We start from the raw sequence: 17,125 nt of genomic DNA on the forward strand, positions 1-17,125 counted from the left end.
CATTATGAAAAGAATTGAAGTCCAAATGGAGAGTGATCATTACAAGGATCACGTGATTGATTTGGGCATTTATTTTTACTCAGAGCTTACCTACTCACGCATTAAGCATGTTCTAGCTGTCACAGACACCATGAGTAGAAGTCACATTAATGGCTATCAGTGTACAGATGTAGGATCTTAACTTAATTCACTCTTTTGTTGCTAAGAATGTTCCTGCACAGCAGAAAATGGGAACTGGTAGTGTATTCAAGTTTTAAAAAGGCTTCTAAAGTTTGTCATTTCCACTTTGAAATTTCAGACTTGATTTGCCTTAATGAAAAATGTATCAACCCCTACAAACATGTAAATTAATTATAATCCACATAATAATTCACATTTCCTGTTGCTGCAGGATTATTTTCCTGATGTAGCAAACTGGCTCAAATTAAATATGTAGGTGTATTTGCTCTATTTAACTCTGGATAAAAGAGAAGCAAGAGAGAGAATGTCATCACTTGTCTCCTCCACTTGTCTCCTCTGTAGTCACATGCATTGCTAGTAATCATCAATAGCAACGCGTGTTGATGGATAAAGTTGATAAGTAAATCCATTTACGGGAGGTTATATACTCTCGGGTACGGTTAATAAACCTTCAAAGTACAGTTGTGGTTTGCCTTATCCTTTGAATCCAGCATTTCCACACCTGACCAACATAAAATTCCCAACAATACCTCCTTGCAAAATGTGTGGGGAAGACAAAGTGATGCCATTAGACGGTGACTTTCTTTCCCATTCATTTGGGACTGAGGCATACACCTTGAACTGCACAACAGATGATGTGGGACTTGGGCTCATCTCAATTTGCGACACAAGGCCACTTTTGATGTCTGAAATCGTCTGGCTAACTTTAATTTCGAGGTGAATGATCCCTTTAAACTCTCTCAAATGGCTGTGAGCTCGGTAACAAGAAGGTGCACATGACAGAACTGAAAATCATATAGAGCATTGGATGCCCCTTTGAAAAGAAACCTTTAAAGTGCACCAGTCTTACCTACAGATGTAGGATCTTAATATGACCTACTTCGTCACAGGAGGGAAATAATCCTACAGTATTTGAAGTAATTATTATATTTAGAATTGCCGCCAGGGGGTAGCTGGAAGCTGTGTTTTGTAGGCTATGCAATGCATAGGGAAGGCTCTGCAAACCAACAAACCTCATACCATCAAGTATCACCAAGTGTTCTCACGCCTTAGAGCATTGGATACAACACAAATGTGCTAAAAGGATAACATATACAGTACCAGTCAAATGTTTGGACACACCTACTCATTCAAGGGTTTTTCTTTATAGAATAATATTGAAGACATCAAAACTATGAAGTAACACCTATGGGATCATATAGTAACCAAAAAAGTGTTAAACAAATCAAAATAGATTTTAGATTTTACATTCTTCAAAGTAGCCACCCTTTGCCTTGATGACAGCTTTGTACACTTTTGGCATTCCCTCAACCAGCTTCACCTGGAATGCTTTATATATATGCTGAGCACTTGTTGGCTGATTTTCCTTCACTCTGCGGTCCAACTCATCCCAAACCATCTCAATTGGGTTAAGGTCGGGGGATTGGGGAGGCCAGGTCATCTGATGCAGCACCATCACTATCCTTGTTAGTCAAATAGCCCTTACACAGCCTAGAGGTGTGCTTTGGGTCATTGTCCTGTTGAAAGACAAATGATAGTCCCACTAAACGCAAACCAGATGGAATGGCATATCGCTGCAGAATGCTGTGGTAGAAATGCTGGTTAAGTGTGCCTTGAATTCTAAATAAGTCACTGACAGTGTCACCAGCAAAGCACCCCCACATCCTCACACCTCCTCCTTATGCTTCACGGTGGGAACCACACATGCAGAGATCATCCGTTCACCTACTCTGCGTCTCACAAAGACACGGTGGTTGGAACCAAAAATCTCAAATTTGGACTCATCAGACCAAAGGACAGATTTTTACTGATCTAATGTCTATTGCTCGTGTTTCTTGGCCGAAGCAAGTCTCTTCTTCTTATTGGTGTCATTTAGTAGTGGTTCCTTGCAGAAATTCGACTATGACGGCCTGATTCACTCAGTCTCCTCTGAACAGTTGATGTTGAGATGTGTCTGTTACCTGAACTCTGTGAAGCATTTATTTGGGCTGCAATCTGAGGTGCAGTTAACAATAACGAATGTATCCTCTGCAGCAGAGGTAACTCTGGGTCTTCCTTTCCCGTGGCGGTCCTCATGAGAGCCAGTTTCATCATAGCGCTTGATGGTTTTTGCGACTGCACTTTCAAAGGTCTTGACATTTTCCAGATTGACTGACCTTCATGTCTTATAGTAATGAGGGACTGTCATTTCTCTTTGCTTTTGTGAGCTGTTCTTGCAATAATATGGACTTGGTCTTTTACCAAATAGGGCTATCTTTTTTACTGGTACTGTGTATTTACCAATATAATTATATAAATACATATCAAACAGGAATATATATTCAATTAAATTAATAAAGCATTGGAATCGATGCCTTTATAAAGCATTATCGATGCCTTTATAAAGCATTATCGATGCCTTTATCTATCCTTGCAGGGGATTAGACATATGAACAGTAATCACCAGATGGCCAAGCCTCAAAACCAGAAACATTACTAGACATCAACACTTGTCATTTTTTATACATTTAAAACATGTATTGGTTTTCCTGTATCTGTACATGAGTCCTTAAAACACAGTCCATTGTACAAAATAAGTCATTCCCAAGTGAGGTACACCAAGGAGATTAACCCCAACATTCATAAGCTTGATCACCACGAGGGCACATTTTGTCATGATATCCACAGATTTTTTTTTTTATAGACAGGACAGGGGTTACAGGTTTTTGTTCCAGCTCTTCACTAACACCTAATTCAACTAATTGTGGTGTAAATTGAAGACGGACACACAGTGCAATCTCCAGGGTCAGAAATCACATCTGAATTATAGAATGAGCTTTATAAGTTACAATGTCCTGACAAATATCCATGACAATAAAACGGTGTGTGTGTGTCTATTTCTAGCTAACATTGATGTTGCGCACTCCTGAATAACCTTTTTTTTAACATATACACTACATGACCAAAAGTATAAGGACACCTGCTCGTCGAACATCTCATTGCAAAATCATGGGCATTAATGTGGAGTTAGTCCCCCTTTGCTGATATAACAGCCTTCACTCTTCTGGGAAAGCTTGCGCTAGCTGTTGGAACATTGCTGCAGGGATTTGCTTTCATTCAGCCACAAGCTTTAGTGAGGTCGGGCACTGATGTTGGGCGATTAGGCCTGGCTCCCAGTTGGCATTCCAATTCATCCCAAAGGTGTTCGATGGGGTTGAGGTGAGGGCTCTGTGCAGGCCAGTCAAGTTCTTCCACATTGATCTCGACAAGCCATAGACCTCACTATGTGCACAGGGGCCTTGTCATGCTGAAACAGGAAAGGGTTTTCCCCAAACTGTAGCCACAAAGTTGGAAGCACAGAATCATCTAGAATGTCATTGTACAGTATGCCGTAGCGTTAAGATTTCCCTTCACTGGAACTAGGGGGCCTAGCCCGAACAACATACCCAGACCATTTACAGATGGCACTATGCATTGGGGCAGATGGCGCTCTCCTGGCGTCCGCCAAAACCAGATTTGTCCGTCGGACTGCCAGATGGTGAAGCGTGATTCATCACTCCAGAGAACGCATTTCCACTGCTCCGGAGTCCAATGGTGGCAAGCTTTACACCACTCCAGCCGACGCTTGGCATTGCGCATGGTGAACTTAGGCTTGTGTGCGGCTGCTCGGCCATGGAAACCCATTTCATGAAGCACCCGACAAACAGTTATTGTGCTGACATTGCTTCCAGAGGCAGTTTGGAACTCGGTAGTGAGTGTTGCAACCGAGGACAGACGATTTGCATGGGCTACTCGGTGGTTCCATTCTGTGAGCATGTGTGGCCTACCACTTCAAGGCTGAGCGATTGTTGCTCCTAGACCTTTCCTCTTCACAATAACAGAAATTTGACAAACTGACTTGTTGGAAAGGTGGCATCCTATGACGGTGCCTCGAAAGTCACAGACCTCTTCAGTAAGGCTATTCTACTGCCAATGTTGCTCTATGTTGTGTGCTCGATTTTATACACCCGTCGGCAACGGTGTGGCTGAAATAGCCGAATCCACAAATTTGAAAGGGTGTCCATATACATTTTGTCTATATATACACACAACAACACAGTCATGGTATGGTGATTATCCGGGTGGTTGGGAGGTTCAAAGCAAGTTCTTTATATCTGCTGGGTGTCAGGGTGGGATGTCCTTTACCTGGAACAAGCAGAGACAAGGGGGGAGAAATTAACCTCACTGCTTACATTTCAGTGACGTTCAAGGTGCTGAAGCCACAACTACCTTTAAGTGCAATCGTTTTGTTAAAGGTTTTGCATATTTTTAGGCATGTTCAAGTTGTTTACAGAATGAGTAGAATAACTTAGCAACACAATAGACGTGCAACACAATAGGGAAAGGGAATGTGGCAAGAGAAATTTAGCTAATGTTAGCTTGGTAAACAGAAGCTGCATGCAGCTACCTAGCAAAACAGACACTCCAACAGAATGCGCAAATAATGTGGCTGGCTAGCAAGCCTAGATTTAACAGAACACAGCTGGCTGCCTTTCCAACATTTTTCATCAGATAATGTTAAGATTTCTTACCTCCAAATGTGTCAGGCAGGACTGTTTTATCCGGCCAAGCCAATGCAATGGAGTGAAATGCAATCAGGTGCCCACTTTAGTCCCTGAAAACAAATGGAGAAAAGTTCACCAATTAATTTATTTGAAAACGGTCCGGTTCTTCACAATTGCCACATTTCTGAATCTATGATTAGATAGTTAAGTTGTTCATCTCAAAACAGCATATAAGCAGGATGAGATCGTCTGCTAGTTAGCGATCGCATCTGACATGTTATGAACGTTATTCCTTAGTCTTCCGGAATATGTTATCCCAAGCGCGGACTTCTGTCCACCGTTAATTCAGTTGTATTTTTTGGGCTGCACCACAAGGTGTTTTGGGATAGCCTCTCTGGTGAAGGATACATGAGATTGGGACATGCCAAATGTTGACAGAATGCGCAAATAATGTGGCCTACCTAGAAATTCTGCCTCAAAAGGCAGCATCCTTATTATCGTCTCATCATTATTATCGTCTCAACTCATTAAACCATCAACTCATTAAACCATCAATATGCGCTAACTTCACCCACACAGCTGATCTCAATAGCAACCCTTATTGGTCAACTCATTACCACTCCCTAAGTGATGTGTCCTGCTTGCAACCAAAGTCTTTCAAGATATGTTCCCCCTCTGGTTGGTATTGTCATCGCAACATCCTTTTTTAACATACTAAGGGCGTTTATGTATTTGACAAGCATTCCGCACAATATAAATAAAGTAATTCCTCGTTTACCATGGCAAATCTATCATGGCAATTCACCTGGCACTTCACCTGAAACTAATGATGGTGTAGCCTACCTACTGTTATTATTTTATTAGTTTCCTATTTATGTTATCCAAAGGTTTCTGATATGGTCATTTACTATCAAGATCAGGTGTAAAATAAACCTGGACTGTCCATATTTTAAATGTTTGAAACAGTACATCAGTCAATCAAGGGATAGAGTTATTTGTGCCAGAAGGGCGTGGGCTGGAATCGTTTTATCGTTTTATAAGGAATCGTTTAAAAACTATATAAATGTTGATGTGTAATGCTGCATTTCAGATACATTTTTGCATATTTAAATATTGCAGTAATAGGACCTAGGCCTAGCATTTTGCAAGCAAGACAGAAAATTCTTTTGATAGCAAGCTCTGATCCCAATGACTCGACTGCCCCCGCATGGAGAGAACGAGAACTGCTCATTTACAGCCACACAAAGATCATTTGAATTTCCTGATGCATCAGGAAAAGTTCTAACATGTTGGTTGAATACTGGTTGAATACTTATCTAATCAAGATATTTGTGTTTTATTTTTCCTATATATTATTTTCAAATGTTATAATTTTTATTCCACCTTGACATCGCAGAGTATTTTGTGTGAATCGTTTTAAAATGTACATTTTAATCCCACTTTATAACACAACAAAATGTGGAAAAAGTCAAGGGGTGTGAACACTTTCTGAAGGCATTATATGTGGGAGAGCAAAGCAAGAGCAACGACTTAGGCCTAGCCACTAAAGCAGAAATAATATATTACGTATTCATACACTTCAACAAAAATGGTGTTGAGTGACTCTAGGCTACTGCTTGGGGATTCCATCCAAAGTAAGAACCTGTCAGTCTTCCACCAATGTGATTTTCTATAGACTTGTGTATATGTGATGGTCCTGCAGAAACACTGTGGGGAGTGTTTTCCCCATTTTCCCCAATCATGTCATCGATGGCAGCACGTTTCGTGCTGTTGAGACTTTCCTAGACAGCCTTGTGTGCCAGAAACCTGACCAAAAAAAGAGATATGTGGTTAATTAAAATGCATAGAGTATGATCTCTGTAGTCCTGGGGCAGGATTGGGGCCCCTTGTTGAATTGTGAGACAAAATATTTCATAAAAAATGCCATCCATTCTAAAATGAATTTAGCAAACTAATTGGCTTCGTGTGAGGTAAAAACAGAAAACGTATATGGTAGTATGTTACAAATAGACAAACATTGACCAATTATAAAATTATGTTTTTGATTATTCTATGGTGTTCTGAGGACTAAAGAGATTAATTCCAGTAAATACTAAACTAAATCATTAATACATGCAACTTTAGCCCTGAAAAGAGGATATGCGGGGGGATATATTGTTAGATTTAGTCATTGGATACACTATATAACAGAAAAGAGGATCTGTGTGGTATGTATTATTAGATTTAGTCATTGGGGACACTTTATAACACAATGTACAACTTGAGATTTTGACTGCTATTCTGGTGACCTATTGATACCAGAAACATGTGGTCCAAGTTTAGCTATTAGCAACTCATCTAAAAGAAACAACAGCGGAGTCAACATTTCACATCTCCCTCAGCACTATTTTTTCTCTGACTATTTCAATGGGATCATTGTCACATTGTAACCATGCCCAACTGCCAAAGAATTGTGTACTGCTGCACTTTTCTCCTTTCAGATACAAAGAGTGGATAAACAGACGGTGCCCGGGGAGACATTTTTTGGCTCCGGTCTTTAGGTAGGTATCCATAAATCAGCCAAAACATAGACACACACAGTGGTCTAACAGTGAGCACAGAGAGTGAATGGGCACAGGGGCCCTTAACAGTGTAGGGTTGCTGCAGCAAACCAAGTTCATTCCTTTAATACATTTTTATGAGAGACTTTTTGCATTCCACAGACCCAAACAGTCCAAACTGTGTCTCTAGAAGACTGGCCTGCCACTTTGTCTCCAAAGTAATGCTTACACCATTAAATGAGGTACTTAAAGGGAGATTAGGCATGTTTATTTAATGAATAGACACACTTGATTTATTAGTATTTTCATGGATATGGGTGCACACAGGAATCATTGTGCTATTAAGGATCCATGGACAATTTCATCCAAATCTATGAACATGATGGATATGATTGCTTTTGCATGGTATGAGTGGTTTCTGTCAACTTGGGAGGAACATTTTAATGAATAAAAGCACACGGTCAAGTTCATATAGCCCAGGTGTGTGCAAGAGTGGAGAATAATCCGTTTGTATCTTGTAAACATATTTCCTTCTGGATTTTACCTTAATTTGTTACACAATGTTCCAGGGTAATAGGTTGGACAATTAATTTGTGATACCTATCCTGCTTTAGTGTACATTATACTGTCATTAGAAGTTTGTCACATTGCTCTAGTTGTGTTCTTACGTGCAAACCTTCTATTAAGATCATTAGGCTGAGGAAATTAGAAGAGTTATTTATGTTGGTCTGGATTCCTAGACTCTGGAGTGTGGACAAGGTTGCCAAGTATCAACTGTGCTATGCCAGAATACTTCCAGAGAAGTGACTATAAAAAAAAAGTGTAAAGGCCCTAATCTGAAACTGAAATGCTCCAAAAGTCCAATACTTGTTATCATTTAGTCTTGACGCTAGATAGTTTATACTACCATTGTAAGCAATGATGCAACCCATATAGCAACAAGAGATATTTCCCTCCTTAAAAAGCCACTAAGCACCTAATTTGTGTCACTCTTAGTGTCTTCTAGTTGGCCCCACTCATGTCACCTCATTGATTCCCAATTAGTGGTTAGTGGTTTGTCCGGTCTCCCCCTTCTACCTAAGCATCAACCAATGCACCAGATAGATTCAGTCTAGTGTGCAAAAGCAGCAGCAAATATGCTCCTCTCATGTACACCAATGGTCCGTTTTATCGGTCAAGAATGTGTATAATAGGGGTCTGACATCTGTGAAGACATTCATTGTAAGTACTCTAACCTGTGCACGACTTGTAAGTACTCTACCACATCTGGCCCTGAGATAAAGGGATTTTGAGAGTTTGTTATGGAATTTTGAAGGATACATGGGAAAGGTTGAACCTTAATTTGAGCTAACCTAGATGGAAGTTAAATAAACTAACTGACGGGCATATATGAACATTACATTTACAGTTGAAGTCGGAAGTCTACATTCACTTAGGTTGGAGTCTTAAACTCGTTTTTCAACCACTCCACACATTTCTTGTTATCAAACTATAGTTTTGGCAAGTTGGTTAGGACATCTACTTTGTGCATGAGTAATTTTTCCAACAATTGTTTACAGACAGATTATTTCACTTAAAATTCACTGTATCACAATTCCAGTGGGTCAGAAGTTGACATACTCTAAGTTGACTGTGCCTTAAAACAGCTTGAAAAATTCCAGAAAATGATGTCATGGCTTTTGAAGCTTCTGACAGGCTAATTGACATTGAGTCAATTGGAGTGGATGTATTTCAAGGCTTACCTTCAAACTCAGTGCCTCTTTGCTTGACATCATGGGAAAATCAAAAGAAATCAGCCAAGACCTCAAAAAAGAATTGTAGACCTCCACAAGTCTGGTTCATCCTCGGGAGCAATTTCCAAATGCCTGAAGGTACCACGTTCATCTGTACAAACAATAGTGCGCAAGTATAAACACCATGGGGCCTCGCAGCCGTCATACTGCTCAGGAAGGAGACGTCTTCTGTCTCCTAGAGATGAACATACTTTGGCGCGAAAAGTGCAAATCAATCCCAGAACAACAGCAAAGGACCTTGTGAAGATGCTGGAGGAAACAGATACAAAAGAATCTATATCAACAGTAAAACAGATCGTACTTTTGGAGAAATGTCCTCTGTTCTGATGAAACAAAATAGAACTGTTTGGCCATGATGACCATCGTTATGTTTGGAGGAAAAAGGAGGTGGCTTGCAAGCGGAATAACACCATCCTAACCGTGAAGCACGGGGGTGACAGCATCATGTTGTGGGGGTGCTTTGCTGCAGGAGGGACTAGTGCACTTCACAAAGTAGATGGCATCATGAGGTAAGAAAATGATGTGGATATATTGAAGCAACATCTCAAGACATCAGTCAGGAAGTTAAAGCTTGGTCACAAATGGGTCTTCCAAATGGACAATGACCCCAATCATACTTCCAAAGTTGTGGCAAAATGGCTTAAGGACAACAAGGTCAAGGTATTGGAGTGGCCATCACAATGCCCTGACCTCAATCCTATAGGCAATTTGTGGGCAGAACTGAAAAAGTGTGTGCGAGCAAGGAGGCCTACAAACCTGACTCAATTACACAAGATCCCACACAACCAGTGGGGAAATGGCTTCCTAAATATTATCCCCAATCAGAGACAACGCTAAACAGCTGCCTCTGATTGGGAACCCTACCAGGCCAACATAGAAATAAAACAACCTAGATTACCCACCTTAGTCACACCCTGACCTAACCAAAATAGAGAATAAAAAGGCTCTCTATGGTCAGGGGGTGACAGCAATGCTACCAAATACTAATTGATTGTATGTAAACTTCTGACCTACTGGGAATGTGATGAAAGAAATTAAAGCTGAAATAAATCATTCTCTCTACTATTATTCTGACATTTCGCATTCTTAAAATAAAGTGGTGATCCTAACTGACCTAAGACAGGGAATTCTTACTAGGATTAAATGTCAGGAATTGTGAAAAACCTGAGTTTAAATGTATTTGGCTGAGGTGTATGTAAACTTCCGACTTCAACTGTATAAGTAGCCCTAACAAATAGACATTGAGTTTATTCTGATAAAGCCTAGCCCAGTACACTTTCCTGCACAATACTCAAACTGACACATATATTTTACAACACAACCAGTTATAAAAAAAGGAATAAACAGCTTAAAAGCTAAATGTAGCTGTCAGAAGTCTAACAACCAATATGACCTGAGATACGGGGTTTATTACACTGTGTCCTAATTGTATGAAACTGACCTCGCCAGTCCAATCGAGTGCCAGGACTTTCTCATTAATCCAGACCTGGAATTCTTCAGTGACTCACTTTCTGGCTCTGTTACCACAACAGTGGGGATAGAGAATGCCCTAGCTGGTTCAAAATCAGTCAGGATTTAATATGAGGCTACACTTCCAACACTCTCAGTCTAACCTGGTGTAATGGCTGTTCATAACCCGATCTTAATTGGACCAACAGTCTTTGGAGTCAACAGCTGTGGTAAGAGCGAGAAGGCTAACCCACTTGTGTTATCAATATGTGATGCGCTTTTATTACAGATCACACACCACATACCAATTCCTGCTTCAACTCAGGGCTCGATAGGCTTTTCTCATTAATAAAAGTCATGTCTCTTTGTTTCTCTATCTCTTATTTTTACATCATGAGAAAAACGAAACAAACTGTGTCGTAAGCCAGGTAAATGAACAGGAAAAGTAACAGTGAAAATAAAGATTGACAATATAGCTGTGGAATTAATTGATAAACATGCTATTTTGTTCCATTAGCAAACTCCCATTCATTTCAACCCCATACAGTGTAAGTTTAGAGGAGATTGTCTCAGATGTTGGCGGGGGGTGACCTTGTAAAGCCAAACTCCAGTCATGTCATGTTTATCTTTTGCCTGAAATCCCCAAACTCTGCGTGCACCGTTTCCGTTGCATCCCCTTTTCATCTTTGGTGTAGAGATGGGAAAGGGGTTGAGGGAGGGGGGGCTGAGAGAGAGAGAGAGAGAGAGAGAGAGAGAGAGAGAGAGAGAGACAGCTGTTCCTTGTTTGGTTCAGGAAGCAGGATTTGAAGTATGGCTTTAGGGTTATTTTGGGATGGATGGGACACAGCATTGAAGACAGGAAATACAGCTGAAGCAAAGGGAGCTGGGGGTGGCACAGTCCTTGTGGGGGAGGGGGTCGGTGTAAGAAACAGGGGGGGTGGGATATTGTCGTTTATTGACAGACTTTTTAAAAGTTAACTTCCTGAATGTCCCTCACTCCTCATCAGTCCACTCCCACTCCCCCTACTCTCCTGGGGGGCTTGGCATTGACAAGATGTGACAAGGGGAATCTAGGGCCTATCGAGCAGTGGGAGTCCCAGACAGACAATAGGGCTGTCACTTACCTTTTCCCCTCGTCCGCTGAAAGGGAGGCCCCGAACAATGGCTCCCCCTCAGCTGGAGGTCGCAGTGTCTCCGGCTTTTTGGGAACTCTCCCAGCCAACAAGAGGCATTCATCGCTATAGAAACCCTACCTTGACCCCTCACCACTCTCCTTTCTCTTTCACTGCATTCTAGAGAGGTATATGCATGTTCCCCCTTTCTCTCTATCTCCCTCTCTTTCTTTGATGACAATAAAAATCAGTTATATTCTTGCCATGTTTAGGCTTTCATTCCTTTAAAGTTCAACTCCTACCACAAACAGTGAAGCAAACCAAGTTGTGGTGGACCGAACTTGTATTCTCTGTAAGTGGCTAAGGGTACACTTTGTGTCAATCAAATGGTTTTAAGGACATTTCTACACGGAGGCCTGTACGAATATCCCAGCTTTACATGGGCCCTGCTGGGGAGAGGGGGATGGGAGGACTGGCATTGAATATTGGATGAAGTATGGAGGGAAGGAAACGAGTGAGGACAGAATGATAGTGTGTGGGCTGTATTGAAGGAGGGATGGTTAGTATTTGCAGACAATCCATATCAATGAATCAATCTCTGTATATGTTCAATGTAGTTGAACAAGAAAAGTATAATCTGAAGGTTGGTCCTGCAGAAACAAGTTCATGTTCATCTGTAATTCCACCAGAGGGCACTACTTTTCACATAATCACAAATTGAGGTGGATAATATAAAATGTAGCCTAAAGTGAATGTCCGTTGTAAATTTAATACACCCAAAAATGGAGGTAAACAATGTCTAAACACAGTCATAGAGATGCAATCAACACAAACTTTGTGTACAGTACAATTTTCTTAATTCCAGTAAAGCATTAACATAACAAACTAGAATGTAGGGAAACAAGTACTGCATCATGAGTAGGAATGATCATCCCATTCCCAGAGATACTCTGACTGCCACTTCCAATGCTTTTCCCTCTCTGACGTGGATTTGCCTTACTATTCTTCATCTGAAATTGCTGTCCAATGACAACTTCTAAAATGGCCCAAATGAAAACCGGGGTATTTCTTACAACCTATATGGTCTTCTCCTCTGACAATAGCACAGTAATAAGCATATTAAAATAGATTGATAATAGCTTACCATACACCTTCTCTATTATCAATAGTTTCAATTGCAATAACCATTGGAAACAAAAAAATATAGGATATTGTTTTGCAAGAAAGTCTACTTTTAGAACTCGATTCAGTGCTGCAACACACGTTCTGAACAAATGCCGCCTATCAAGCTGCAGACCTTACATGCCTTCCATTTACGTAGTCTAGGCTATGATAGAACGTTTTGCAATGCCTGAAGTTTTGTCACTGGGATTGTGGCCCGTCCCTTTGCAGTTGGGAACAGTTTGATAGCACAGAGTGTGAATGCAAGCCATGTAGCTACAGCCAATGAGCTGAGACCGGATACGAGATATCCTCTGAAACAGCAACTGCTTTGTCCCCCCTCACTTCCATATGACGCCATTAACAGCATAAACCCGACCTCTTCTCCGGAAAGAGGGGAAAAAAACAAGACGAGAAAAACTTGAAAGCACCTCAGTGTGCAAGGCAACCAAACGTTCAACAATTACAGCGAGTATTTTTTAGAACTGTCCAGCCTACCTCGGAGTGCAACAAACTCGAAGGCCGTTGGCTATTTGTGTACACTCAACGGATTCAAAAGTATCGCGTGCGCATTTTGTTCACTTTTCTAATTCACAAAAAAAGTGGAGAGCCAGCAAGCCCCTAGTGATTGATTCGTTTTTGGCACTATTTCGCCTCGGGTTCTCTCGCAGTGGAATGTATGGCTATGTTTGTGATCGCTTAAAATTGGAATCTGGAAATATTGTTTGTGGCTACTTTATCATTGCATTGGGTTGTGTGGATGGGATTCCAGATTAATCTAAACAGGAATAAACTTTTCGAATTTGGAATGTAATACAACAAACGGGGCTGAAGTGGTGCGAACACGGTGAGTTCGTGAAAATAAGTACGTGCTATTTCAACAACAATGTAGCCTAAAAGATGGTCGTTACAATGTTTAAAAGTTATAACGTAAGAGTAGCCTTACCAATTCAGTTGTATGCATGCTCTCGGACTCGGGAGTTCCAACTGCCGACTCGCATTGACTTTCCCCATCCTTTCTCCAACCTTCCCCGTGCAATCCCAGCATTTTCTCATCTGAATAGGCCAACAGACAGCTTCTTGCTCTAAAAAGTAGGGTTTTAGTTTTTCCCCTTCTGAATAACGGTCTAGACATCACCCTCTTATTAAAACAATTGATAGCCTGTCTGTAGATCATGCATTTTGACTAGATAATATTAGTATATACAAATCTGTGAACGGTAGCCTACACATAAACACTTATTTAGCGCAGTTGAAAAGTGTTTTTTTGTTTTATATTCCGAACAAAAATAGAGGTCTATTTTACATTATAGAAGAAAGGTGGAATGATAAAAGTCAATATTTGAATGTTTGGTGGGGCTATTGGCGTTTATGTTAGGCTATTTCATAATAGGACATTTGGGTTTTTACTTTTCCGTCTCGCCTGTCCATTTGTCTATGTAAAGCCCATCTCAAATGTCATGGTCTTTGGGCTCATCCGCTGCCCTACACACGCACACTCAAACAAGAGTGTCATGCACACCATGATGTATTAGGCTGATAATTGCCTCCAGAGTGAATTAACAAATATTTAGAAATGTTCAATTAGGAGTTCTTCGAAACTAGCAATCAGTTGTTTTTCACTCATTTGGAAATGGTGGCAACAAGTCTAAAGTCTAAGGATGCAAGTTTTGATACACAGTATGCTCATGAAGACATGTTTGAGTGCCTCAACTTTTGTTGAAGTTGTAGACTAGCCCTGTCTCAGCATTGCCTCATGTTCTCTTCCTTGCATGCTCTTTATTTTCCCTGTACATATCTCATGTAATAGGAAATAGTTGGTATGTACCTAAGTCCTCCAATCAGAAGGGCCCAGCATGCCTACTGTCAATTTCCCAACTTACAGAAACATGATCATTATGTCAAATCTTTGCTTTAAGTTCTCCTATCAGATGAAATGGTAAACAAATGGTGAAATGCTGCCTTAGAGGTACTGTTAGGTATATATTATGTTGTTGTTACTTCTCACATCCTTTTAACACCAAACAGAAAGTGCCTACGGTTAGGGGATATGATTGGAATTGGTCATAGGCCTACACTTTTACATTGGAAGAGTAACTCCTAATGTGAGGTGTTGATATATATGTCAAGCAAAACAACTCCAGTTGGTAGCTAGCCAACCCATGTTGCCAAACCCTTATCAGTTATGATTTCCATAGGGTCGTTTCTACTCAAATGTCACCTGGTCGTCTCATGTATATATTTGCCTGTCTTTCTCTCCAGGACTTCAGATGTGTTCAATGCCAGCCGGAGGGGTCCTTCTTCAGAGCCAAGATGGAGACCAGTACTCAAAATGGCAGTGGTGGCGGAGGGTCGGCCGGCTTGCTGCGTGCTTTGCGTGACAGCGGGAGGCTACACCGGCCTCACCATGCCCAGGAAGGGCAGCCCGATCCTGGGGTAAACCTCAGCCAGCAGGCCCCTGTGCTCTCGCTGGACCAGATCAGGATCATCGGGAGCAGTAATGAGTACACAGAGGGACCAACGGTGGGACCCATTGTGGTCCCTAGGCCCCCTGGCTCCTTGCCCACCCAGCAGAAGAATGACCTGGTGGTGCCACTGGACCTGGGGACCAATGAGCAACTGGAGCCCCAGGACTCCAGGCCCAACCAGAGGAACTTACTTCCCCAACTTCCTCAGCCCACACACTCCACAGTCCCCCCTAGGGATGCCCTATCTCTTTCTTCTAGCACAGAGGGCTCCAGAAACAGCCCGAGAACCAGTACAGGCAGCACGTCTTCCGTGCAGAGGCTCCTGGGTAGCCCGGCGGTTAGCGAACGGATAATCAGGACCCAGCCCAAACGGGTGGAGCTTAAACAGGAGGAATTGAAGCTCCTGGCGAGTACGGTCGGAGGGGCGGTGGTGGTCACGGTGCCCGGTGGCGGTGCTCCTGCCGCTAGGGAGGGGCTGCTGGGTAAACATGTCTACCGCTGTGAGGACTGTGGCCGGTGCAAGTGCCAGGAGTGCATGTGCCCGCGCGCCCTGCCCTCCTGCTGGATGTGCGGCCGACAGTGCGTATGCTCGGCGCAGAACGCGGTGGACTACGGAACTTGCGTGTGCTGTGTCAAGGGCCTGTTCTATCACTGCTCCAGTGACGACGAGGATACATGCGCTGACAAGCCCTTCTCCTGCAGCCAGTCGCACTGCTGCGTGCGCTGGTCGGCCATGGGCCTCCTTTCCCTGTTCCTACCCTGTCTCCTGTGCTACCTCCCAGCTAAAGGGTGTCTTGCCGCGTGCCAGAGCTGCTACGACCGCGTCAAGCGACCGGGGTGCCGGTGTAAGAACACTAACGTTGTCCACTGTAAGAGCGTTGACTGTAAGCCAACGTAAAGGGAAAGTACCTTGGGTGTTGTGGAGAATCGATGGGGGTTGACAACTTTGGGCAACTGAAACGATCACCTCATCACGTTTTGGCCCAGTAGTCAGAAGTTGATTGGGGGATTGGCTAAGCTGAGCTGTTTGACATGGTTTGTGTCGTTTGTTTTCAGCTATGGTTGTTAATACAGGCTGCTTGATCACCAAGTATCCTGATTTTGTATTGTTTTAATCGAAGTCCAGAATGTTAGCTCTTTTGGCATTTATTAATACAACTGATATGCTATGGACAGACTCTCCTGACTAACTTGTTTGTGAATAGTAATCGCAAAAATATGTAAATTAGCAAATGACCTCCTCAGAGATGTTTTATTTTTGTATATATAATATTTCAACTGTGCAAAGCATTCTGCCAAACCAGAGGCACCTTGATGATAGATCCATATATATTATATAATACAATGTTTAATGTTGTACATTCATGGGAATGTATATCAATCATTTTTTATGTTTGCCTTACAAGAGAAGGACATTTACACATCTTATCCCTTCAACTCCACATGTAAATTGTACAGTGACCCTATAAGAAAATCTTTATTTTCTAATTTCAACATTGTTTTAGTGGAAAGAATATTTATTTGAAGTTTTATTATTTTATAAAGAAAATATTTATTTTGAGAAGCATCTTAAAAAAACATCAGCCTGTTCAAGTACTCTGATGTTGTTGCAAGTTAGGGTGACTAGGGTGTCAAATTGGATGCATATGTTCGCTATGAAATAGAAAAATATATTAACGTTTGAAATTAAAACCCTGCTGTTTTTGTCCGTTTTTGTGTGTGCATGCCCAATATCTTCAAGTTCTCCTCGGGGTAATGTTTTACGATATCAGATTGGGACACTATCTTTTATTGTCTTGGAATTGTCTCGGCGGGGACTCCAATGGACACTTTGCCAATTCCAATGGACACTTTGCCAGCTTGACCTTATGGCTTCACTGCCCAGAACCAATCCTTTGG

At 41.8% G+C, this 17,125-nt stretch overlaps 1 protein-coding gene and 1 long non-coding RNA gene across 3 annotated transcripts; one reads left to right on the forward strand and one right to left on the reverse strand.

Moving 5' to 3' along the window:
• Positions 1-2,664: 2,664 nt before the first annotated feature.
• LOC110495824 (uncharacterized) lies at positions 2,665-13,816 on the reverse strand. The gene is made up of 3 exons (XR_002469477.3): positions 13,705-13,816; positions 4,731-4,813; positions 2,665-4,344 (listed from the first exon to the last, which is right to left on the reverse strand). It is a non-coding gene; the product is annotated as an uncharacterized LOC110495824 (long non-coding RNA).
• Positions 13,009-16,918, forward strand: LOC110495822 (protein sprouty homolog 2). Of its 2 annotated transcripts, none has more exons than XM_021571279.3 (2): positions 13,009-13,605; positions 15,021-16,918. In XM_021571279.3, exon 2 carries the CDS (start codon positions 15,072-15,074, stop codon positions 16,122-16,124), a length of 1,053 nt encoding a protein of 350 aa, XP_021426954.3. In that variant the 5' UTR covers positions 13,009-13,605; positions 15,021-15,071; the 3' UTR covers positions 16,125-16,918. The 2 variants fall into 2 exon arrangements, with proteins under 2 accessions (XP_021426954.3, XP_090062916.1); XM_090206790.1 differs by having other exon boundaries at positions 13,102-13,623.
• The last annotated feature ends 207 nt before the right edge of the window (positions 16,919-17,125 follow it).

This window comes from Oncorhynchus mykiss, chromosome 18 (assembly GCF_057628025.1).
Source record: "Oncorhynchus mykiss isolate SJ-2025 chromosome 18, ASM5762802v1, whole genome shotgun sequence".
NCBI classification, from domain to species: Eukaryota; Metazoa; Chordata; class Actinopteri; order Salmoniformes; family Salmonidae; genus Oncorhynchus; species Oncorhynchus mykiss.

What these genes read in the sequence shown, in the direction of transcription:
- LOC110495822 (XM_021571279.3), top strand. Translation starts at nt 15,072, where the DNA reads ATGGAGACCAGTACTCAAAATGGCAGTGGTGGCGGAGGGTCGGCCGGC.